The sequence below is a fragment of the Centroberyx gerrardi genome, chromosome 8 (genome assembly GCF_048128805.1).
Source record: "Centroberyx gerrardi isolate f3 chromosome 8, fCenGer3.hap1.cur.20231027, whole genome shotgun sequence".
NCBI classification, from domain to species: Eukaryota; Metazoa; Chordata; class Actinopteri; order Beryciformes; family Berycidae; genus Centroberyx; species Centroberyx gerrardi.
The window spans coordinates 31917688-31943806 of record NC_136004.1 but is presented as its reverse complement, the minus strand read 5'-3'; the positions used below and the strand labels follow the sequence as shown (position 1 = coordinate 31943806).

At 41.9% G+C, this 26119-nt stretch overlaps 2 protein-coding genes across 2 annotated transcripts; one reads left to right on the top strand and one right to left on the bottom strand.

Moving 5' to 3' along the window:
• Nucleotides 1-1661: 1661 nt before the first annotated feature.
• On the bottom strand, nucleotides 1662-11337 carry slc2a8 (solute carrier family 2 member 8). The gene is made up of 10 exons (XM_071903486.2): nucleotides 11239-11337; nucleotides 10260-10422; nucleotides 9258-9464; nucleotides 8373-8472; nucleotides 6486-6697; nucleotides 5633-5782; nucleotides 5316-5424; nucleotides 4600-4773; nucleotides 3754-3899; nucleotides 1662-2950 (listed from the first exon to the last, which is right to left on the bottom strand). Exons 1-10 carry the CDS (start codon nucleotides 11334-11336, stop codon nucleotides 2804-2806), a joined length of 1506 nt encoding a protein of 501 aa, XP_071759587.1. The 5' UTR covers nucleotide 11337; the 3' UTR covers nucleotides 1662-2803.
• Nucleotides 11338-13195: 1858 nt separating this feature from the next.
• Nucleotides 13196-24884, top strand: LOC139915006 (tetratricopeptide repeat protein 16). Its single transcript, XM_071903478.2, has 13 exons — nucleotides 13196-13228; nucleotides 13923-14122; nucleotides 15600-15690; nucleotides 16134-16271; nucleotides 17795-17895; nucleotides 18517-18646; nucleotides 19571-19782; nucleotides 20424-20707; nucleotides 21429-21573; nucleotides 21903-22068; nucleotides 22762-22914; nucleotides 23750-23824; nucleotides 24738-24884. Exons 1-13 carry the CDS (start codon nucleotides 13196-13198, stop codon nucleotides 24882-24884), a joined length of 1875 nt encoding a protein of 624 aa, XP_071759579.2.
• The last annotated feature ends 1235 nt before the right edge of the window (nucleotides 24885-26119 follow it).

The window sequence follows — 26119 nt, the reverse complement described above, 5'->3', positions numbered from 1 at the left end:
GATGAAGGTACAAAAGTTTAGTTTCACAGAATCTGTTTGGTTTCAGTTCATCTCACTGAAGATGTAACGATGCAAAGTTAAATGAACAGTCAGCAGTCAGTCAGTTGATGATGCGTTCACCTCCCTAAACTTCAGTACATTTACATGTTTATTTTGTTTTGTTGCAAAATTCCTTCAAGATGCACTTACAGTATTAGTGAGTTTTTGAGTAGAATACCACACATTACTCTGGTCTCATTCTAATACATTTGGCACTGTATATGAATATAAATATTGTTTTTGGAGAAGTCTTCGTACTTCCCTACATGTTGTTTCAGTAACTGTGTCAGAACACCAGACAGGAGGTTGAAGCTGGTGTCAAATGGGAATAAAGGAGGTATAAAATCCAGAAAATGCTTGTATTTTCTGAATGAAACATGTTCCAGGTTGATGTTGAAAACGAAGCTAACATCCATACAGGACACAGAACCAACCAGCTGAAATATGAACAGCAGGTTGTGGACGTTGCAAAGGATTATGGGAAAACAAATATACTTCTCAGTTGACTGTCCTCTGTACATTCAGAAAAAGAGAATCCCAGAATCCGAGTTGAAAATTTCATATCAATCCATTTCCACTGGGAGAAGGAGGAACTTTGAGAAGATCTAACAATAATCACTAAACACATGCATTTTGAAACCAATTTGTTCCACAGAAAAATGTGTAAAAAGTCGGTCAGTTAATTTCTGTATGTGTACAAAAGCTGAATTACTCATGAGGGGGGAAATCATATGTACCAGTGAAAGATTTAGTCCAAAAGGAGTGTGACAATTTTCCCGAAAGTGAGTATTATATATCACTGGAAAGCTCTTGCTGAGCTCTGTCTGATGGTCAAAACAACACTTTTATAATTATACAAAAAATAAAAATAAAGAGGAAAATTCAAGACTCAAGACTCAAACCAAAGATTAAATCTGGTGCAAAAAGGGCAGAACTGCACTTCATAGATTTTTACAGAATATCAGATTTCAGAATCTTAATCTCTGTAAAAGTATAAATGATTTCTGTGTTATGTTGATGAAATCATATAAAGTTTTGCTTTTGTTCTGCTATAAAATTAGGAAAACATCTCGCTCCTGTCTCTCTAATCCCTCGCAGTAAAGAGTACAGACTCTAAAAGAACTGTATGTCACACAGCACCAGCTACGTTTGTGAATGACAGTCATAAATACAGATTTAAGTAAAACTCTATATTTTTTAGTGCATATATTAGACCTTCAGTTGTCCAGCTGCTCAACACCTGAGGAAGTCTTTCAGCCTGTCTGTCCTGAGCGGAGGAGATGACAGCAGTGAGCCTACAGGGGGCAGTACAGAGCGGAGGGAGCAGCACTGTCCCGTAACCCAGTGGTTCTCAACGTGGGGTCCGGGGACCACCAGGGGTCCTTGAGGTGGTTCCAGAGGGTCCCCAGCAAATTGATGAATTGTTAAACTTCAGCATTATTTCATTTACAAGAAGTTAACACAGTTAGAGAATGTAGAAGAATGACTGTTCTGATCATAGTTTCTCTGTTATCTCTCTACCTGCAATACAGATAGTCATGGAGTTCTGGACAAAATCATATCTGACAATAAAAATATTCTCAGATTTGGGTCAGAGAGACAAAATCTCATCAAATGGGGGTCTGTGGCCCTAATGTGGACTTAATTAGGAGTCCTTGGGTCCTTGATATGAAAAAGGTTGAGAATCACTGCTGTAACTGACCGGTTGCAGGTTCAAACCCCACCGCAGTGTGGGGTTTGAACAGTAACAGTGTGTGTGTGTGTGTGTGTGTGTGTCCGTCCATCATCAGCAGTGTGTCCTGCTAGCCAGAGTCGTGGAGCAAAACACTGAAGCCTGCTGCACCTGCTGACAGCTAAATGCATTTAGAGTTACAAAATTAGAGTGAATTATAAATCACAGTGCAGCAGGAACTGAGTCCGGTTTATTCTCAGAACGGTTTCCTGACGTCTCCGACTTGACTCGGTCTTGTAACTGTGTTGACTCGGACTTGTCTCGGTCTCAGCCACTATTGGCTGTTGACTCGACTTTTTCCTGCCTATCTGAAAGTTTTAAAAATGATTAATTTGGATTATTTTGATTATTTTTCCGCTGCACTATAAACAAATGAAGGGATTTCACCTGTGGTCTGTACAGCGATTAGCTGGATGTTGAAGATCCTGCAGATACATCTACATCTCTGTTCTAGTCTCGGTCTTGACTTGGCCTCAACCCCCTTTGGACCCGGTCTTGACTTGAACTCAACTGCACCTGGTCTTGGAATTGACTTGGACTCGACTAAGCTGGTTTTGTCTACAGCCCTGACATGCACCAAATGGCACGTTATGCTATGACCAAAACTCATTGAAACAGGGGGTCAAAACTTGTTCGAAATATTAAACATGCATGCACATGTTCTAAAATACCACAAATACCTCTGATCAGCGGTTGATGAGTCAACAAAGAAATTACAAAAAACTGTGTAGAATAGACTATTAATTTCACCTCACCCTATATTTCCTTCCATATTATGAGGACACAGGTTAAAATCCAGAAAATTCAAATCCATCCACAAAGTTGCTGCTGTAATAAAAACTAAGAATAAGTGTGTTTCAACTTTGCAGGTTTAACAGATTAAAAAAGGATTAAAAAATGCCCTACGGTGTCCAGAGGATCAGTCAGTTCAGGAATCTGAGGTGTGAATGAGTGAGATCCTTCTGTGCTTCAGGTTTTGGCACATGAGATGAGACGAGATGAGATGAGCTGTCGGTTTTGGCGGGTCGGGGTTTATCGAGCCGGCGTCCCTCTGAAGTTGGCTTGGATTTGCTCGAGCGTCTTGCCCTTGGTCTCTGGGACGAAGGCGATGGTGAAGACGACGTTCAGAGCGCACATCACCGCAAACAGCCAGAAGGTTCCAGCGCTGGTGAGCAGATCCTGCAAGAGCCAGAACCAGACCAACAGGGATTTGTCTCCGTGATGTTGGAGCAGAGACACAGAGACTATTTACAGCTTCACAGTACATACTGAAGCACAGGGTGCAAGGACGAGATTCAGTCAAAACTGTGTAATGTTTAAGCTACAGAAGTGTCTTTAAATTAGTAAAAAACAACTTTGTTTAGCAGGTGCTCCTGTTTCGCATATGCATAGTATGGTGAAATGTGTTAACAGTGATGAATATTCATGAGGGTTCTTCATTAGTTATTATATAATAATAATTATTATAAATATTACAATACATATAATGATTATTATCATGGTTCAAAATATGGGGGAGGTCTCTAAAAGTTGCAATCCAAGTCCATCATCATTGATTTCCTAATGTAATTTGTTTTCTGTGATCACTGAAACTAGATTAAATATATTATTGGTGTCCAACTGATGGTGAGATGAGGTCCCCTCACTCAAGTGTATGCTAAAGTGTTAGCATGAAGCTACTATCACTCAACATAGTGGATGCTAAAGTGTTAGCATGAAGCTACTATCACTCAACATAGTGAATGCTAAAGTGTTAGCATGGAGCCCCGGAGCCAGCGATCTACCGGGGACACATGGATGATTTTGGTGTCTGTTCTCATCACTTGACAGAGAAGTTGACCAACGGGACGATTTAACAAACATTTAGTGAATTCCTTGAGGACAGATGTGGATTTCTCATCCACAGATCCTGATGAAGGCCGGAAATAAAACACTGAAATAATTGCCTTCACAGGCTACCAGCCTGTTTGTTCAGCACTCACCATCAGGTCCTGGAAGGTCTTGGTGATGATGAAGGCCGTTCCCCAGTTGGTGAGGACACACGCCGCGCTGGCAAACCCCCTCACTTTGGTGGGGAAGATCTCCGACATCACCAGCCAGGGGATCGGACCCCAGCCCAGAGCGAAACCTGAGCAGAGGCAAGGCTTCATGTGACGACTTACAACCTGAGGCAGAACAGTCACGACGGGTTCCAGTCTCTGCTGTGGCTAACCGGATAAACTACTGGACTTTGTAACTTTTGTTTTGGTGCCAATTTGTCACTGCAGTCGATTTAATCGCAAAATATGACAAAAGTACAGGAATTTGTCTCGGTGACAGGTTCAGAGTAGGAGCCTGCATTCCTGCGGGACCCAATGCAATATTTTGCATTGGAACTGCACTGGCACTTAAATCCACTGCACACCTCATTCATTGTATTGTGCCAGCTAGCTGGGTTACAGGCTAGCCTAGCAAGCTCAATTCATTCTGGTTACAACATGACATGTGGGACAAAACTTTTCAAGAGCAGTTAGGACAGAGACTTTTACAGTGCAGGAGGGAGCGGGATGAAAGTTTTAGGGAGTGTAGGAGCAGGAGGGACTGGGGTGAGTTTAGTGCAGGAGTGAGCAGGAGTGAGAGTGAACATGTGATGGTTGTGTCATGTTGTGACAGTCATCAGTGTGTCCTGCAGGGCGTGTCCACAGCTCAGCTTGTTTTACAGGTTTGAATTACTTCCACGACCTGAGCTGCCTGATGCCAACGTGACAAACACTGATCTCACTTCAGACTTCGGCTGCGATAAACCATTCTACAGGACTAGCTGTGTAAGTGTGAGCAGGGAGTCTGACCTGTGATGAAAACCCCCATGCTGGCGAGGGCGAGCCAGGCCAGGTCGGGGTGCGGCTCCTGGCTCCACCCCCCCCGCAGCGCCGACAGGACGCTCACCGAGGCCTCGGAGTGGAGTCTGTTCATCAGGTAGAAGTAAACCCCGAACGCCGTGGTGCTGATCGCCATGGCAACGCCTGGGTCAGGACAGGGAACAAGGAGACAAAATGTGTCATGACCTCACAGTCCTACCTGCTGCCTGGAGAGGAAAACTGGAGAACTGAAGAAAAGGAGAAATAAAACACTATGCATCCATTTTAGAAAAATGTTGCTACCTCGAATGAAATGGTTGATATCTAAAAAATATAGATGGTTCTGTCCTCAAAAACAGAAATAGTCTGTAAGCAAAGGTGTTAAAATGACTCATAACTATAATAGTAACTCATAATGTATGTTAATTTCATACCAACAATCATTGTGTCAGAGTAGGTGTTACATTTTTATATGTATATACAGTATATATCTATATCTATATCTATATATATATAATGCTTCAAACCTAATAAATGCTCACTGAAATGTGTTTGTTTCATAAAGATTATTCTTGTTCAAGTGTTGCTGGAAGGAAGAAAGACTTTAATTATGAAACCAACGTAATTTGGCTTCTACTGGCCTCAAAACTTGAACTGTCTAAAAGGCAAAAATGCCAACAAGATTAAATAATCCTTAAAATAGAAACCTGAGATGATGAGAAGGACTTTCCTCCCGGCCTTGTCCATGATCAGCGCTGCCACTCCTGTGAACACGACCTGAGTCAGAGCCACGATCACGGTGGCCAGGTCGCTGTCCTGAGGCACAACACACACACCGAGCCCCGAGCTGTCATTCATGCTTTCAGAAAAAGTGCTAAAAGTTTCTCATTCCATCATACAAGATATCCAGTTGAGTAAAAGTCAGATTTACTAATAAAGTGCGAAACAGATTCATCACACATTTGAAGATATCAAAATCTGTGCTAACTTTCCCTGAACGAATAAAGGTTTGAAGCCCCCTTACCTTAAAATGCGCCTGTTCAAATATGTTCTCGGCGTAGAACATGATGGCGTTGATGCCAGTCAGCTGCTGGAAGAACATCAGCATGATGCCGATGCCCAGAGGCTTGTAGACACCCGGGTCCTTCAGGTCTGCAGTCTGGAAGCTGGCACCCTGAGGTGGGCAGACCAGAACCATCAGGTGACACATCCACTCTGCTCATTAACATTCAGTCAGCAAGTCTTCTGACCATCCCAGGCTGGGGACACACTACACGACTGGTTTTAAAGACTAATATAACCTCCCTAGAAAATGTGTTGTTTTTTTTAAGTTTTATGACATAAAGGGTCGTCCTGCTCCAAACATTTGAGTCAAGATGGGACCGATCATCGAAAGCGCGCTTCTGTTTGGACGCTGCGTGTGACTCGTCTGGTTCTCCGACCAGCTGGGGGCGACGGTGCGTTGAAGATGACATGCGTAACATTTGATTATGAACGAGGCATCAGGCTTATCTTACTACCAGATGTTTCTATTCTTTTCCATTCTTCTTTTCAGTCAACCAAACATTCACGCCTCAGTCCCTCTGTAGAAGGAATCACAGCGCTCACCACGCTTTGATTGGTGCGTAAAAACCAGCAGAATATCTTAAGTAGAAAAAAGAAGTGGGTTTTCCAAAACTTTTATGTTCTCATTATACTATTTTTTTTAATTCTTATGAATGCAGAAGAAACATCATGCACAAACGTTTCGGCCTCAGCCTGTTCATTAGATAGTCACATGTCAGATCAATTAAAAACCGCCCTCTCACCAGTGTTTACCACCATCTCAGATCTGTTATTCTGCAGTTTCATCACCAAGCCGCCCGGCGGACCCTCACCTGCTCGTCGCTGGCGTCCTCGATGCGGGCGCACTCCCACTCCACCGGGGCGTCCGGGCCGCGCAGGAAGCGCAGCGCCTCCTCGGCCTCGCGCCTCTTGCCCTGGGACAGCAGGAACCGGGGCGTCTCCGGCATGAAGCACATGAACACCATCATGAGCGTGGGAGGGACCGAGCTGCAGATCGCCAGCCAGCGCCAGTCCAGGAAGAGTCCTTCAGATCAATACAGCCACAGATCAATCCATACATGTAATCCATACTCTGTGCCACAGCTCTCACTCCTACAGTCTGACTCATGTGCTTCTTCTCTTTATGAGTATGAATGACTGTATATTGTGGTCTCTTGTTGTTTATGAACTCGCTTACCTTGAACTGCCCCTTGAGGGATGAATAAAGCATTGTGATTGATTGATTGATTGATTGAAATTGTCAGCAGCACATGTTAAACTAGCCCAACAACTGTTTTCACTCTGTTTTATTGCTTTGATTGATTAGTTCTGTTTTTTACTGCTTATGTGCTTATATTCTATTTTCTTTTTCCCTGTTGAATCCTATTACTTTTGCTGCTGCAACGACCTGATTTCCCCACAAGGATCAATAAAGTTTCATCTAATCTTATATTAAGAAGGTAGGAAAAATCGTGAATGGGATGGCTGTATATATGGCAGACCTGACATCTTTTTTAAAAGCTCTGACAGCGAGGGACGATCTGCTTATCTCAGGATACGATTCGATACGTGATCTGAGGTTCATGACTCAATACAACCATGATACGATGTAATATAAAAGTATAAAAGTTCAAAGACAACAAAGTCTGACTGTGCAGAATTCTGTTTATTTCTGAGACACAAATCTTTCTAGCGATGCCATTGGCCGCTAGAATGTAAACAACAATTTAAAAATGTCATTACAAAGTGACAATAATATAATTTGGATGGAGAGCTTGTGAAACTGTGATGGTCAAGCGTCTCAGTGATTACAGCAGAATAACATGGAGCTGATATCACCATTCATGTTCCTGACCCACCATACGGATTGTCGTATTTTTATATTCCGATATATTGAATTTTGATATATCGTCCCATCACTAGTAGACAGGATGTGAATCTGACGTAACGACCTCATTATCCAGGTTTACACGTTCAAACAGCCTGACAGCTGAATTCCTTTGTGTCTGCTTCCTCTGAGCAGCATCCTCTCCTGCAGCAGCAGACGGCTCACCCGGCGCCACACAGTAGCTTCTATTGAGCTTCTAATGAGTAAACACGGGTGGCATGCTGCTAACAAGATTAGCGAGGGTTAGCCGTCTCCCTGCAGCTCCCCGCCGCTGGGACCGCTGTCAGGAGGAGGGACAGGAATGTGATTGTGATCGCATCACGTGACGGACAGGTTTTGGTCGCCATTGGCCGGTTCTTCTTCACGGCCTTTGATCAAGGATTTTCAACAGAGCTTAGGGAACTTCTCATTTCTTGCCGAGTCACCTCAAATCAAGTCACATGCATTTCTACAGCGCTTCTAACAAAAAGCGGTTTGTCACAAGGTGTTTTACAGAGCAACAGAGGGAATCAATACAGATGATAACCAGACAGAGCAAAGATATCACGAATCTGAAGACAGGAGGGCAGATCTGTGGTTCTACACTGTATGGTAAGTAAAGGTGGATGTCATAAAGTTGTAGGATAGATTATGGAAAATTCCTTGAATGATTTACAACTTATAAACTGCTGAGATGGAGGAACCTCGCTGGGCTTTTGCTGTTTTTCTGACTTGAATGGGAACTTTATACACTACTTTATGTGTTTAGTGAGTTTCATGACCTGTGGGCCTTTGAAACCAGTCCAAAGACCAGTCCGAAGTTAAAGCAACAGTTGAGGACAGTAAAACCTACCTGTGAGATACGCTCCCATGATGCCGAGCACCACCATGAGCTGCACGCAGGAGCCGATCGTCCCGCGGACTCGCTCATGTGCCATCTCCGAAATATACAGCTGACAAAGAGGAAGTGAGAAGGAAAAAGTGGAAATTAAGTCACACACAAAGAAAAATACCAGAACAACAAAAGTTAATGAGAGCGATGGGAGGCATTTGAACTTATATTTTAGGCATTTAGCAGATGCTTTTATCCAGAGAGACTTATATTTACATTTTACATTTTAGGGATTTAGCTGATGCTCTTATCCAAAGAAATACATAATGAGTGAGCAGGTAGGAGTTCAGTGTTGTTGAGGAAGAAATGGAAAAGCAACATTCCTATATGCTCACGTAATATGTAACCTTTGACCCATATTTACACCTTAAGGGCCTAAAACTCAAGAACACTGAATCTGCTTCACTGTTATAACATTAAACTCTACAGTAACATCTTGTGTGTTTCTCACTGAACTGAGTCTGGAATGTGCAAACGCCCAAATCTCATAGAAACACTGACAAAATAATAACTTATAATAATAATAATAACTTGTTGTCCTCTAGAAGAAGCTGCTCACCTCTTATTACGCATCTCCTTAAAGTGCTACAACTATAATTATCATTGGTGGTTCAGTCTTGTTCACATGACTTTTTGACCAATAGCTTTATTATATTCTATCTGTATTAAAATAATCATGAATATTCAACACTATAAAACTCTGTCTAATCATCCAGACTTTGAGTTCCTTGGCTCCCAACCTGCAGACTGAATAAACCTGTCAAACAGTGACAATATTGTAGCTTTAAGTCTCCAGAACAACGACATCTGAAGTTTCCATCTTCATGACCAGACGACGGGACTCACCGGGACGACGAGCGAGGTGACGCCGCTGGCCAGGCCGGTCAGCACGCGGCCCAGGTACAGCATCCACACGTTCTGAGCCGCGATGATGACGGTGAAGCCGAAGACGAACGGCAGCGAGCAGAACATCAGACTGAGCTTCCTGCCGATCTTCTCCACCATCCAGCCGCCCAGCAGGCCGCCCACCGCCGCCCCCACCGTCACGATGGACTGAACACACACAGCACAACATTTAACTGATCTGATCTGGAGCCACTTCTGAGAGCAACATTAGAATAAGTTCAAATTCCTTGATCTCCAACATTTCAAGCAGAACAGAGGGCTTTCAGGTGATGTAACACCCTCTCTGGCGGCCATGTTGGAGGTCCTCAGCTCTTGGGAAACAGAGGCTGTGAACAGCAGACTGTGTTTCTACATGTACAACATGGCCGTCTGAACAGAATTCAGTAGCTATGGATAATTACTGTGCTGTGTTTTATCATTGCCAGTGATAAAACTGATCAATTTTGCATTTATATAATGTTAGCTTCTTAGCTAGCTAACGATAGTATCTGGTCAGCTAACCATCACTGTCTTGTGTGTGTGTGTGTGTGTGTGTGTGTGTGGGGGGGGGGGTTTCCTAGAGAGCAGCATTTTCTCAGTATTTGACACATTTTATTACTCTGAGATGTATAGAAGTAACAGTGAAAAACTGAAATGATTAGTTTTTGCCATTTCGCCATAGTTTCTAACCAGGAAATCAACCCTTTTTACCTGCCATTTAGATTTTGTGCCACTGTCTACGGCAGGCAACAGTAAACACAAATGATGCAGTCTCCTTTTGGGCCAATCAGTGCCATTTAAAACAATATTATGGAGCAACAAGATGCATCATTCCTGCGTGTTTCGTGAAAATCCATTGAGTGGCAGCTGAGATATGTTGTGCGTGACGGATGGACGGACTGGCCCCATGCAGAGTGTGTTTTGCATAGAAGCATGTGACATTAAAACATGGTGACATCGTACCCCGAACCAGGAGGCCTGGTCATCGTCCAGCCGCAGCCTCAGGTCTGGGATCCTGGAAAGTTCTGGAATAGCCGGGGAGCTGTAGCCCAACACGAAGCCGAAGCTCATGGGTCCCAGGACCGAGACGAACGTCGCCAGGTACAACTTCCCATTCCTCACTTTGCTGCGGAAAGAGGAACGGGGACAGTGTGAGGTAAAGGTCAAAGGTCAGCGTGTCCGATCTGATAGGAGAACAGAGTTTAGTTTATGTCTGAAGTACTGTCCTTTGTTACATTTTAAAATTATTACATGTAGAAACTGGCCAGTGATGGTGCCATTAAGTTAGCAGTGAACAGTCAGCAGAGAAGAGTAATCTGCCTTTAGTTTATTCATGCAATTTATTTTGTAAAGCTTTTCAAATTAAAAGCATCTAGTTTGAACTCTCTGTCCTTTTTGTATGCAAAGATCATAAGGAACAATGGTCTCTTTTAATCTGAGTACATTTTAAATGAGTTACTTTTTACTTTTACACCAGTAATTTAACTTCTACTCAAGTAAAATTTCAACAAAGTACTGGTACTCCAGTACTACTCAAGTACAAGTACAACACTTTAGTAGGCTACTAGTACTACTTTTGGTAATCTTTCCACTCCTGTTTAAACAGATGGAATCCGCACCTTAAACCTCAAGGATAATAAAATACAGTTGAATGAATATTTTCATGGTGGTGTGTGTGATGCCACCAGAACGAATAGTGAAAAAGTACTTGAACACACTAAGAAATATGGGTCATTGCTGAGTAAGCAGTTCAGTCTTTTAGTACTATGTAGTAAACACCCACTGACATGGATGAATGATCTGCGTGGCAGAAAGCTGCTTTTGCAACAGTGCTGCATTACAGATCTAATTCAGTTCCCTGTGTGTGTTGGTCATGCCTTATTACAGAGTGTGTACTGTGTGTGTGTGTGTGTGTGTGTGTGTGTGTGTGTGTGTTACTCACTCCAGATAGGCATCCTGCTCGGACCTCAGCCCGCTGTTTGCGTCCTCATCTCCCCCTTCTGCATCCAGCAGCCGTCTCCTTTCGTCCTGGATGTCCATACTGACAGCCGAGGACCCGATGCAGCAAGGCAGCGACCGGCAGCCTCGCTCCGACACGAACACTGAATCACAAATCCACTAAACACATATATGCTGATCGCAGGTATCACGACATACCGACACTTCAACTACAAATGTCTCATATTTGCTCTGTCAGATGTTTTCTGCTTCCCCGCCGGCCAGCGGCCAACTTGCTTTGTCAACATTCCAGTCAGCTGATCAAGTGTGTGCCTGTCATTTCCTGGTTTGCTCTTTTCAAAATAAAAGTCTTCGTTGTGGCGGTTGAAGATGGTTGAAACAAAAGGTTCAGCCCGAACACTCCCGAACACTCCCGACCTACGGAAGCCGAGAACGGCCGTGCTTGCAATTATTTTTTAAGGCCGTGATTACTGTTTTAATGCCGTTATCTCGAGATAACAAACCTCGTTTTCTCGAGACAACGGGTTTATTTATCTTGTTATCTCGAGATAACAAGACACAAGCCAAGGTCTGCCTGTGTTACACCTTGATTGAAGTACAGTCTGATGCATTGATCAATAATGGGTACTCCTCCATCTGACAGTTTCAGCTTAAATCAGTTGTCGATAACAAAGGTAGTTTTCTCGAGATCACGAGATAATTAACGCGTGATCTCGAGATAACGGCATTAAAAAAAAATAATTGCAAGCACGGCCGTTCTCGGCTTCCGTACCCCCGACTGCACACTCACTGGTCTTTTTCTTCTTCTTCAGATTTGTTTAACGGCGGTTGATAAACAATTTAAAAGGTGCATTGCCGCCACTCACACTCACTGCTCTAACAACCAAGACCTTCACGTTACTTATTTTTATTTTAGGCATTACAGGTGGCATTTATGTACAATATTACATAGCGTTCTAATAAAATGTTATACGGACTGCTCATGGAGTGACATCTTGGAATAGATATAAAACTTAAGTCTCTTCATGTCACTGTGGGTGTGTGATACAACTGTGATGAACCAATAAGCGCTCAGCTCGAGGCGTTTCCCATCATCCTCGGAGCTGTGCAGTCGGTGGAGAGCACCTGCAGCGCCTCGCTCCAAAAACTGCAGCCGCCTCGGTCCCGCGAGATTCCCGTGGCTCGCGCAGTCGGGTCGGCGGAGCAAGTCGGACAACTTTTCTAACCATCATGCATGCAACGGACCAAGCAAGTCGCTGGTCAAAACTGCGCAGCCCAATGACTCCACTTAGCCAAAGATCGTCAATTTAGATAGCAAAACACTAAATAGTGAGACACACACTGTCGCTCTCAGGCACATAGAGTTAAGACATCTGGCTCTGGAAGAAAATTTCCCATTCATTTTTCTCATAGAGAATTAGATTATTAGCCATGATCTTTTAATAATGCAAGGCGAAATTACCATGAGCGATCAGATTGTGAAACTGTATGTTCCAGTAGAAGCCATCAGTCTTTCTGATGGCTGCACCAAACAGAAGCACCTGCTAGCAATAACTTTCTAAGAGCTATACACATTACACAGTTTTTGCTGAATCTCTCTCTCAGAAAGAAAAGACAGGCCACTGGACCGGATGTGAGACACTCTCTGAGCCAACAAAAGAGGTGATTTTGTCTGTCTGAGATTTAAACGACGACGGAGTAGGCAGGAGTGGAACCTCTTACTCCGCGTGGATACTCTCTGTTTGGAAAATAAAAGCCTCTGGCGCCTCGAGCGTGTGGTGTAGACGTGCGGTTAGACGGTTTCCATGGTAACATCTAGATTTATCATAACGCAGTAGCTAAAAAGTCTCAACTGAAAATGTTAGCTAACTAAGTGAAAAGAGAGCAAAACTAATGTGAACATAACAACAGCTTTAGCTTATATCAGCAAATTGACAACAATGGACACTTCTCCGGACAGAAATGACCAGCAGGTACATTCATTTTTTCTGACAAAACTATTTGAAATTAACACTAAATCTGTAGAAATATATCAGACGTTAGCTAGCTAACTGTGTCTGCTGAAAGACAGGCTAACGGTAACGTATCTGTCTTCTCCTCCAGCACCTCTCTAAGTTTTCAGAAGTGTGCGGTAGTTCTACTTATCTAAAACAATTACAGATAAAATCACCTTTTTATACGTTTATACTACCTTACTCAGTAATTACCAGTCATTCTAATGCTATAGCTAGTTATTAGATCTATTTTACTTGGGTATTACTTTGTTATGTCCAGTTATTACTAGGTAAGTTAATTAATGGCCTGTAATTTAAAGGGTTCCCAAAAACTCTTCAAGAAACACTGGTTTGATGAGAAAATGCACAGATAGCTGCCTTCTGTAACATTTATAGGAGGAATGTAACTGAGGGTAAAACTACTTAAATTCAGGTTACCCACCTTTATAATTGTAAAAAAGGGTTTACCCACCTTTTTAAGATGTAATAAGTCTTCGTCTAATTTATCTTTCCATTGTAAATAGTATTTGACTGACTTCTTTTCAAGGGAGTAAAACAAAAATTAATATTATTCTGAAATTAACGAATTTATCTACCTCAGTAGGTAGATTGGGAAGCTTCGCAAAGCTTATTGCAGCCGAAATGTGGGATTTTACTGTTACAGCTTTCTCAGTTGAATTTCCACCAGCAGGCAGAAGACCAGAGTGTGTTCCCCACTGCTGTGTCAGAAGAGGACCTGGAGGAGGCCAGGCGTGAAAGCACCTTAAAGCAGCTGTTTGGCTCCAGTAGGATCTTTCTGGCACCAGGAGAGAAACGCCCAGAGAGAGCAGACCTCCAGGGAAACCTCATCATACAGAGCAAGGCTTCAGAGCAGTGAGCCTCACTAAGACTGTTATAGAAAATAACATTTATATAGCTGTGATTGAACAAAAAACATCTGGAAAAAGTTTTTCAGGAGAAAAGAGAAGAAAAAGATGCTTATTGTTCATCTCATTGACAGACATTTATTTTTTTATATTATACAGTGGGATTTTAACAGGTTTTAAAGTCCAAGGGTCATGAAAGTCAATCAACACATAAATCACTACGTGCATTTTCAGTTCAATTGAAAAAAATAGCAAAATTGCATTTATGTATTTTTTCCACAACACAAGCAATATTATATTTACTTATGTGGCCCAGGGTGTATTCTACCATATCTGCTGTCGTAACTGTTTTAATGTGGAAGTGTGTGTTTATACTAACCATACCAGTGAAAACCTCATTTCTCTCAAATGTCAACTTTTCAGGAACTAAGAAAGACAGCTTGACCACATTGCGTTTTTGAGTTTATCCATGAACAGTTCTGACAGAGTTTCATAAGACCAAGGGTCATAGAAATTACTCAACCCATAGTGGAGCTATGAGACAGATAGGCAGATAGATTCTTTATTGTCCTCTTAAAGGAAATTTGTTTCTGCAGCCTGTACACACACAAACATCTGGCAAATACAGAGACACAGGGGACACAGAACCAAGTCACAAAAAAAGCACAGGAAAAACAGAAAGATAGCCACAGGGGGGAACACAAGGAACAGTCACAAGAGCAAAGGTCCATTTATAGTCTGTTGAGGGCAGAAAACTCTTACAGATCAGGGATGGAAGTAGGATGGGCAGCTCCAATCACCAAGACTGGAGTCTTGAAGTTTTCGCAGAACAACAGCGATATGATTCTGAATATATATGAATATACACTGCCCATCAAAAGTTTGGGGACACTTAGTTTCTGAAAATGTTTCATAAATCAGCATGCTTTCTTTGTCAGTTTGCAGTAAACAATTAAATTATACGTTACCTCGTTAGCAGCTGAACTGCTGCTCACACTCTCTTCATGTGAACAGTCAGTTTTTCCAGGCGTTCCTCAGAGACGCTCTGCCTCTGCAGGACAGAACAAAAGGCAAAACCTTCTCTTCACAACAAAGAGACACTTTGATGAACATGAAGCTGAGTGTTGAATAAATCCAAAATCCAAAAGTAAATCCAAAGTATTAGTAAATAGCCTACAAAAGCATTGTAGGCATTTTTCCCCTTACTTCTTCAATGAAAAATAACAGAGAAAATCAAATAGTACTTTGAAAATTTAGAAAAGGTGAGGTGTCCTCAAACTTTTGACAGGCAGTGTGTGTTTATTCTACCATAATATGCTTATATGTGGAGGAGTGTGTTAGGATTGCTTGTTTTTTATGCCTGTCAAGACAATTCTCTGGCAAGGATGAAGTTTATTGATTTGATTTGAATGAAATGTGATTTTACAAATCCAATCAGTGGGTTTAGTGTGTTCAGGAGGGAATAACTGATTTTCCCTCTGCAGTTATTCAAATGGACAAGAGGCAATGGGACGGTCCCAGTATGAAAAGGCTGTGACCTGCTTCTCCAAGGCCTTGACTCTACAGCCTCAACAGGTTTCACACAGTTTAAGGCACACAATTAATCATGGATAAACACACAGCTAGATTTTTGTTTCCACAGTTAATAATTGCAGAATTTGGGCAATATTGAAACATGACATTTTTTGTTCAGTTTAATGTATTTTTATTTAGAATGCCAGCTATAGTTAATTTGTTGATACAAGATGAAAAAAAGTGCAACAAATTAGTTTTGTTCCCAAAATTATCAGGACTAATAATAGTGAATAATAGTCATGATCACAATATGTAGCATGGGATTCATATTTTAGCAATAATCTAATATCCTGTGACACATAATACAAATCTGGTGTTTTCAATTCACCTGTGTCGCTGTCATCTTGACTTTATTCTTGCTTCTTGTTTGCCTCTTTGGGTTTCTTTGTCTCTCTCCCTCCTTTCTCCTGTGTAGTAACCTGTGCTGTGCTTCTGTGTTTCAGGCCCGGCTGTATGTGAGCCAGGCGGAGGCCTTCCTGCAGCTGTGTGACTTCCAGTCAGCAGCAGTCTGTTATAAACAGGCTCTCCTGCTGCAGCCGGGGGCCTGCAGCGCCCGCCTGGCCTTCATCTACTACCTGCAGGTCAGCCTCCTCAGCTGGGGCTCGTCCAGGGGGGGAAGAGTACTACAATGTTCTACTCAAGTACAAGTACTGTTACTTTGCTGATATTTTACTGGAGTAGAAGTAAAAGTACTGTAAAAATCTACTTAAAGACGAGATGAAATGAAAAATGCCTTTTTAACCCTTTTAGATCACATCCCCGGTCATACTGTGCACCTATTTAACAATATATGCCAAAAAAAATACCAAAAATCAATTTCATTGTATTCTTATATCAAAATTCAATCATGTTTTCTTCCTGTAAAACAAAATATGCCGTGTGCTTACGTAAGCATGCCCGTAACTAATTTCAACCAATAATATCATGACATCCACCCATCAATCAATCTTCAACTTTTAGCGCACAGAGCTAAGAGGCTAAGATTCATTAGTTAGCTAGCTAGCAACAGCACACCCACTTTTCAACGTTCAAATCAAATTCCTCCCAACGTTATGTCCCGCCTGTCTTTCCTGTTTCACTCGGAAATACGTCACGATACGGAAGTTAGATACTCTCGAAATGCCGTTTCATCTCGACTTTAAGTAAAAGTAAAAAGTGCCTCATTTAAAATGTCGTCAGAGTAAAAGATCCTGAGTTACTTTTTAGAAAGGAGAACGTTGTTAGCTGGGATCTTTTCCATGTGATTCTAAAAGGAGAGAGGACAGAGTTCAAACTAGATTCTTTTAACTGGAAAATTTGGAAATTACAAAATAAAGTGCACAAAGTAAAGCCAGATTACTCTTCTCTTTGCTGACTGATCGTTCACTGTGAATGGATCCACAGTTTGTCAGTTTACGATGGATGATGGAGAGCCACAAAATCTGTCCTCTTTCGTGGATGTGATTTAAAATGTAGTGAAGTACAATACTTCTGCAAAAAGTAAAATTACTGACTTTAAAAAGTACTCAGAAAGTACAAGTATGCCAAAAAGCTACTCAATTACAGTAATGTGAGTAAATAGTTACTTCCACCCTTGGTCTCATCATTACTTTTACATTTACATTTTAGGGTTTACATGATGCTCTTATCCATAGAATGTGCACAACAGTAGAAGAAGCTTCAATTCCTAGATCACCAACATCACATGTAGCTGATGGCAGGGAGGTCAAGGGTCAAAGCCACAGACTCTGCCCTGACAACAGATGTATCAGAATATACCTGTGACCCTAAAATGACCCTAAGACATGAAATGAGATAACATTAGATGAAATGTATTTTATTAAAACACAAACTAATGCACATGCATGCTAGTGACTAGTGTACCTGTGAGTTCTTGGTGGTTTGTTTGGTTTATCAATGATGATTGAAGAAAATAACATTTCTGCTTTTCCTCCCTGGCCCTTAATTTGTTACTCAGTGTTTCTATATCATACATAATCATAATATTGGCTAAGCTTATTCCACTGTTGCACTCATTGTAATATAGCCTGGATAAGAGTGTCAGTTAAAACCCTAAACATAAAAAAAATGTAAAGCTGATCTTCCCATGTGCTGTTGTGCTCAGGGTCAGTGTCTGTTTGACCGCGGCCTGTTCCCCGAGGCTCTGGAGTCTTTCACCAAGGCTGCTGAGGTGAAGCCCGGCTGCAGGGCCTACCAGCTGAGGAGGTCAGCACCTTCTTCTCTCAAGTCTGTATTTGTGAGCAGGCCCCCGAAACATTACATACGAACTGTAGCCTGCAGTTTACAGTCTGTAGAGCAACAGATTTGGAAATGTCATTCATCAGAAACAGACTCAAACACACTTCCACGATTCTCTGTCTGAAAGCGACTGTCTGAATGTGACTATCCTGCAAGCAGTTCTATAGAGGGGATTTAAATGTCAATAAATGGGCCAAGAAGTGTGATATTTTATTTCATTTAATGGTATTTTATTGCTTCTATCTTATGTGTTACCTTGTGTTCTATGTGTTTTAAGTGTTTTACGTCTTATGGTTCATTTTAACCATTCTGTCCTTCTCTGTCTGTTTTAAGTGAGCTTGCCAAAACAAATCCCAATCAACCATGTTGAGATGGCAATAAAGTATTGAGCTTTACTTCTAGCTGAGCCTGGGTGTGAGAGAGATGAAGCAGGCCTAGATCACAGCCAGCAGATGGCGATAGAGATCAATTACAGCACCTTGAGCACATCGTGGACAACACTACTTGCTTTGTAGAGGATCAAACAGTGTTTCTATTCACACACTCACACATTATTCATTATCTTGTAATGTGTGGTGTGTGTTGCAGCCTGGCCTGTCTGACGGCTCTGGGCCGCTACAGTGACAGTCTGAAGCTGCTGGATGACTGGATGGCGTCGGACCGTCCCGCCGCCGACCTCTACACCCTCAGAGCCCGACTGCACCAACAGCTCAACCAGGTCTGCTAGCCGGCCTGGTGCTACAGCAACAGTTACATTTTACATTTAGGCATTTAGCTGATGCTCTTATCCAGAGCAACTTGCAATAAAATCAGTAAGACAGAAGAAGCTTCAGTCATTAGATCATTAACATTATAAACAACCGAACAGTTCGGTCACAGTGCCTGACAATATAGTAACACGATATTTCTATGATCTCTATCAGATTTCTATCAGGACTCAAAATTGACCTTGGTTGTCAAGTCACAACCTTAAGTTTCTCCTTGTAAGAAAGTAAACTGCAAAAAAAGTAATTATCAACATTTCTAACTAATTAGACTTTAGAATTTAGAGTTTCTTAATTTATATAAAAATGATAAAAACACACAGAGGAAAAAAAGACCCGTATTTTGCAGTTGAAATATAAACCAAGGGTCTTATAAAGACATTTAATCTGAGAAGAAACAGAAAAATTCAAGACGACTATTCAAGATGATTATTCAAATAATGAATGGTGCCATGAATGAAAATGCCTTAATTAGCTATTACATAAAGAACAAACTATGACGAAACAGAGGAAATAAATTGAAATATAAGTAAGTAAAGTTTCTTTATATAGCACCTTTCACAGAGCAAAGTCACAAAGTGCTTCACAAGAGTAAAATAAGACCAGAAAATAGCAAAAAAAAACAAAAAAACTATAAAAAAAACAATAAGACAGAAATATAAGCTCACTGAAATAACAATAAAACAAATGTGTCTGGATGGTCAGACAGGGGCAAACGGGGGAATTTAGGCATGAACACAAAGGGTCACTGACAGACAGACTGATGATGTATAACATATCATATTTATTTATTATTTTAAAGCTTTAAATTATCTATACACACAAGCGAATGTGTTCAGTTCCAGCAGCAGACAGTAACCACACCCTGTCCCGTCCAGATGTCCCGGTGTTACGGTGATGTGAGGTCGGCTCTGGCTCTGAGCCCGGCCTGTCCGGCGGCCGGCGGCCTGCTGGCCCGGCTGGAGCAGGCCAGCGAGCGGGCCAGGCAGGAGGCCGTCGCCCGGGCACTGACCGGACAGCTCCCCCGCGCCCTCGCCAAGATCAACACGGCCCTGGAGCTCCGCCCCCAGGACACGCACTACCTGTTCAGGTCAGCCCGTCCCAGCATGCACCGCTGGACCCGCTGCAGTGTTTAGAATAAGAGTAGAGCGCTTGTCTCAGCAAAGTTACAAGGTCCTGTAAAGTAAAAAGCATTAAAATGTACTAGCAACAAAAGCAGAATAGAAACAGCATAAGATTATTAAACATTGATATTATAACAGTATTATGCATTAAAAATAACAACACTATAGGCTTTAAAGTTCACTCAACAGCTCAGCTTATTTATACTTTGTGCTGTTCTTATCATACAGTATGCTTCCATGTATATATTTCTTTGTAGATTTTTTTCATTTTTCTTCTTTGCCTCAGTATGTTCTACTGCTTTTATTTTGCGCTTCCTCATAGTGCTGTAGTTCATTTTTTCATGCTTTCATTCATACATTTCTATTTAACACCCCCATTAGTGTTAGTGTTGAAACTGTCCCTTAGTTATGTTTAAAACTCCCATTCGCTCTATTCTTATTTATATTCTATTTTCTTGTGCTGTATCCTATTACTGTTGCTGCTGCAGCGTCCCAGTTTCCCCACAGGGATAATCTAGGTTTCTTCTAATCTTAACTCATGACTATGATGAGTTACAGTTAATTTCAACTCACTTCAACCACGCCACTCCTACTGTCTCTCCATCAGAGGGATTCTGTACCGGCGTCTGAAAGACTTCACAGCAGCCATCGAGGACCTGATCGTGGCCGTGGAGCTGAGTGAGGAGGAGGAGGAGGAGGTCAGAGGTCAGGCGGGGGAGCAGGAGGAGCGCCGGGCCGTGCAGCAGGAGGCGCAGGCCCAGCTGGTGCTCACCTACAACGACTTTGCTGTTCAGTGCTTCAGCAGAGGCTTCTACCCCGAGGCGACGCTGCTGCTCAACAAGGCCATCCAGGAGGAGAAGGGCGAGGGCGGCCTCTACCTGAACCGAGGAGGTGAGGGAGGGGAGGGGGGGGGGGGGGGGGGTTAGACAGCGGACACACTGATCTAGACCTGAAACAGTCGATTAATTGATTGGTCGATTAACAGAAAATGTATAGATTATATTTCTGATAATCGATTAATCATTTTAGTCATTTATCAAGTAAAAATACCAAACATTTGTTGGTTACAGCTTCACAAATGCTAAGATTTGCTGCTTTTCTCTGTTTCATCTCATTATAAAATGAATACTTTAGGTTTTTTGGCTGCTGGTCAGACTGAGGAAGAATCGCTTTGGGCTCTGGGAACTTTTGATGGGCATTTGTCATTATTTTTGACATTTTTTACACTAAATGATTAATCGAAAGTCGAAAAAATCGACTTCAACTGGGTTGAACCTTTTCTGGACGGACGGATTCAGCCATTCAGCCAATCAGAGGCGTTCCTACATTTGTTTTGGAAAAGACAGCAACGAACACAGAGACGGTGTGCACCTGTGTTCTGTGCACCGCTCATTATCACTATTACGTTATATACAATCAGTGATCGTGATTATTACTTTAAAACAAGCAACATCTTTAGATTGATGAATCACAGGAAGGGAGGGAACGCTCTATAATTTGAAGTAGAAGTCAGTTAAGTCACACCTTGTCTACAAACTGGTGTAACTACTATGAATGAAAACATGAATGAAGGATTTATTTATTTGTGTGTGTGTGTGTGTGTGTGTGTCAGACTGTTTCTTTAAGCAGGCTGAGTGGGGTTTTGCGCTGGCGGACTACCAGCAGGCGGAGGAGATGATGAGTCCCGACGACCCAGCCGTCCGGCTCCGCCTCGCCGTCCTTCACAACACCCTGGGCTCCCACAGCTTCCAGGAGGGGTCAGACACACACACACACACACACACACACAATAAAACAGATATGAACTAAACTAAATAAACATGTACAATAAAACACAAACATGAACTAAACTAAATTATACTCAACTAAACTAACAGACATGCACACATGAAATTATCTTGTTAAATAAGGGTTGACACCCAACCAAAGACACACAAAGGCAGGCATAAAGCTGATCTAATCTTGATTAGTTTACTATTATTATAATTAATTACACAACTCTTTATTTTAAATGTTACATTTTCCTCTCTCTGTGCTATATCTGTATTTGTGTGTGTGTGTGTGTGTGTGTGTGTGGTGTCTGCAGGCATTTCCAGGAAGCGGCTGACAGGTTTTCTCTGGCCGTCCAGTACAACCCAGGATCCAGTCAGTACTATGGGAACAGAGCCAAGGCCTTCCACAAGCTGCTGAGCCTGCAGCGGACCAGGCAGGACGTGATCAGCAGCCTGGTCCTGGACCCCACCAACCAGGAGGTCAGAGCCTCTAAAGACCCATGAAGAGGCATCAGAGCCTGATTGTAACATGCTATACGAGCGTCTGGCTGTAGTTTGTGGCTCTGTTGTAGTTTGTTTCAACTCAACTTCTTGTTTGTACACAAAGTGAAAAAATGCCAAAGCTAGATCTGCATATTGATGAATCTGGACATACGCTTTCCCCCTCTGATCCTCTTTCAAAGCTACAGCGCCACGCTGATGCAACACAACGTATTTAGTGCTATTTGAGGCTGAAAGGCCTCTCATGTTAACCTATTGATCACTGATCAAAGCTCCAACTTAGGAAACACATGACGTTTTACCCCAGGCACCAGCTTCCTATCAGCGTTTTTGATCAGTGCAAGTGGAAATCAGTGGTGTATGAAGCCATAATTCTGAAAATCACATAAAAGTCCTTATGAAACAGCTCTGTTACTTATTCTTATTATTGACACAGCTTATGGAAGTCAATGGAATGACTTGCGTGTGTATGTATGTGTGTGTGTGTGTATGCATATATGAGTGCATGTACATTTGAACATGTGTATGTGTATGTTTATGTGTGTGTGATTATCTGGATGTGTGAGCATGTGCGTGTATGTGTGTGAACACATGTGTAGGTGTATGTGTGTGTATATGTCGATGCCAATACTGTATGTGTGTGTGTGTGTGTGTGTGTGTGTGTGTGTGTAGGTGCTCCCTGTGCTGCTGAGTGTGTTTCCAGACTGCAGTGTGTGTGATGTTCTGTCCAGTCCGGCCGGCCAGGAGATCAGACTCCAGCTGATGGACTCAGTCCGCTCCTGCAGGTCTTCCTCTCATCAACAACGGTCAGCAGCACAACATGCAGCAAAAAGCCAGGAGACTTCGCGCTGTACACTGATTTTAGAACACATAACATACATTAGGAACAATGTGATGCAGTTTAACACAACATTGCATGACAAAGAATGAAAATGTTTAACAAATCTGTTCCACACATTCACATCTGGGAGTTTCCCAGTACAACCTTCAGTCTTCTGCTGTTGGCCATTGAAACAGTTGTGGGTTAAGTGCCTTGCCCAAGGGGAAGAGAGTCTTACTTCCCCACTCACGGGAGGTTTAATGACAGACTGTGAGCGAACCTGATTAAGGGCTCCTGGTTGGACAGTGAGGCACCAGCTGGGTGGAGTTTGCACTTGTTTTCAACTGACCTGCCTGCTCTGAATCAGGCGGAAAACCAGCCAAACAAAAATATAGAGCCACAAGGCAGAGGATGAACAATCTGATAAGTAAACATTCTGCAATTCAGAGGCCAAACATATCAGAAGACAGTGAAAGTCCATGTACATTTCCTTATCTCTTGACTTGTTAAGATACATTTTGTGCTGAAGAGCTCATAAGAAAGCCATGTAGGGATTCCTGATTGATTTAGCTGTTTAATTGGTGTGTGCAACATGTAAATTAGGCATGAATACTTAGATTGGGTTAAATTATATGCTATCTAATCTAGATGAACTATGGCTAAATTAAACCACACTCAGCTCACTGTCAATGAGCGAAGATACAACTGCTCCTCTTCTTACTCACCTTAAACGAGTGTCTTGTGGTATAATGTGTTCCCAGACTGTGCAAGGAGATGAGAAAGATGGCCCTGACCAATGAGAACACAGAGAGCCAATCTGACAGCCAATCAGAAGGCCAGTGTGAAGCGGAAAAGGAGCTGAAGCCGTGTGTGAACCGACAGGAGCTGCAGAAGACAGTGAAGAACGCTCTGCAGGTACTGAAGGGGAAACCAGTCAGAGCTGAACATAGAGGACCAGTAGTAAGGTCATACTCAGAGAAGACATCAATTTATCTCCAATTCCTCATATAGATATCAATTTTACATTCATACTAATTAAATTATATGGAATTGGGATCAGAATTTCGACTATGAACCATGAACCATGAACAGTGGATACCGAGGCCTACACACCTTTTCAAACCTTCTAGTCTTTATTGCCTTGAGGCCTGAAATGAAAACCCATTAAATTAGACTGTTTTCACTTTAATTGGGATGAATGCTGACCTTGGATTATGGCACAAGGGATAGTAACATTATATCCTATGTATTGATAAATGCATTTTCACTTTAATTTGGATAGAGTAACCAGTGAAATCCAGGTAAAAACGATAAGGCTTCTCATTTCTGACAATGTATTAAAAATGGAAAACTAATATGATCTGTAACTGAACAACTAATTTGTGTATAAACAGACAGATTATACAAACACAGGTAATTGACGGCTGTTTTATCATGCATGCAAAAACCACTCAATCCCTGTATGATCTAGGCTCCAACGATGACAGTGATGATATTATTCCACGATTCTTCCCTATCAAACTTAATAGGTACATAAATTGTACAAGTACATAAATTGACCTTGATAAGCTATGGAAATGTAGTATTGTTGGACAAAAGCCACGGATCTTCTAAAAGTATGTTTTTCATAAATGCAGAACGACTTCCCTATGTTGACAACCAAGCATTTATGAAATGCTATCATGGATTTTGACTGGGGCCTTAGGGTCATGAAACTCACTCAGTACATAAATCATCATGTAAAATTAATGTTCAAGAAGGAAGAAAACATCAAAATTGCAGTTCCATGGTGTTTCTACAACAGTGGTGATTTGCTTTGCTGCGGCAGGTAAAGGAAGCAGTTCGGTCGTTCCTCCGTCACCGGCCGCCTCTGCACCGGGCCGGGCCACGCCTCGCTGCCCCCCCGCCCGCCCCCGTCCGCTCAGTGGAACGGGACCGGTCTGCCGTTAGACGAGAGGAGAGATCGGACCACTAGAGGAGGTTTGGGGGGTTTGGACTCCACTGGGATTACACTGTGTGGGGAAAAACTTTTCTGCCTGATGCCTGATTTCTTTACGTACATAGCAATTGTGACTTTTGTACCCCTTTATTGGTTGCTTGTAATGTTGCCGATCTACAGAGGTGTGACTAAGTCAACTTTGTCCCAAGTCCCAAGTCAGTATCAAGTCTTGAGGCACAAGTCTCAAGTCAAGTATCAATTTAATATCTTAAAGAAAACTAAATATCTAGGACTTTTCAATGCAATATGGTTTTAATAGGATAAAAACTTCATGAGTTTGATTTCTATAATCAGTTTCAACTTCAATAAAGTCAATCATTCCATACAAATTCAGAAAACAGAATTTAAATTCAGTCGTTTGCTGGAACAAATCTCATCACTTTCAATCTTTTGTCAAGACTTTTGTCTTGTCATCAAAGGACAAGTCAAGTCAAGTCTCAAGTCTTCTCTTCATGCATCAAGTCTGAAGCAATTAAAATTGTGACTCAAGTCCCCACCTCTGGATTGAAGTTTATTCTACTGTTGTACTCATTGTAAATCAAGAGAGTCAGCTATATTCTGAAAGTATAATGTAGGTGAACATGTTTAAACTCTTTCTCACAAGTAACTCAACACAACTCAGACTTTTTTGTTAGTACACCAAACTCTAAAAACTACATAGACTAAACTAAGAATGTACAGTAGCATAAACTTAAATTCCTAGATTGTTCGTAACGACAACATTAGAAGTGACCCATGATGAAAGCTGTAAGGGCTGAAACAACAGTCAACACATTTCTGAAATTCAGTGGTATCAGCCTTTAATAGTTGCACTGTTTTATTCTGGTGTCCAACAGGTGGCAGTAGAGGCACAATTTTAGCATGATGGCACTTCAATGGACATGATACCACTAGTTAAAATGTAATCACTTCATGCATATAACATGAGATTGGGTCGTGGCGTTGCAATAATTCTAGCGATGTAATGATAGTAACACAGTTTATAAGCTCACAGAGCCTCATTTACATTGTGGAAGTTAACTAATTTAAACGTGCCAGAGACCATCGCTCTATTCATTATAATTCCATGGACACCTAAACTCAAATGAATTATGAATTAACCGGTAAAGAATTTGCCAAATGAATTAATATGTATTTTATTTACACAGGCTACTGATCCAAGTGTTGCTTTGGTGAAACTGTGTGTGTTTCAGAGACATTTCCTATTTGAG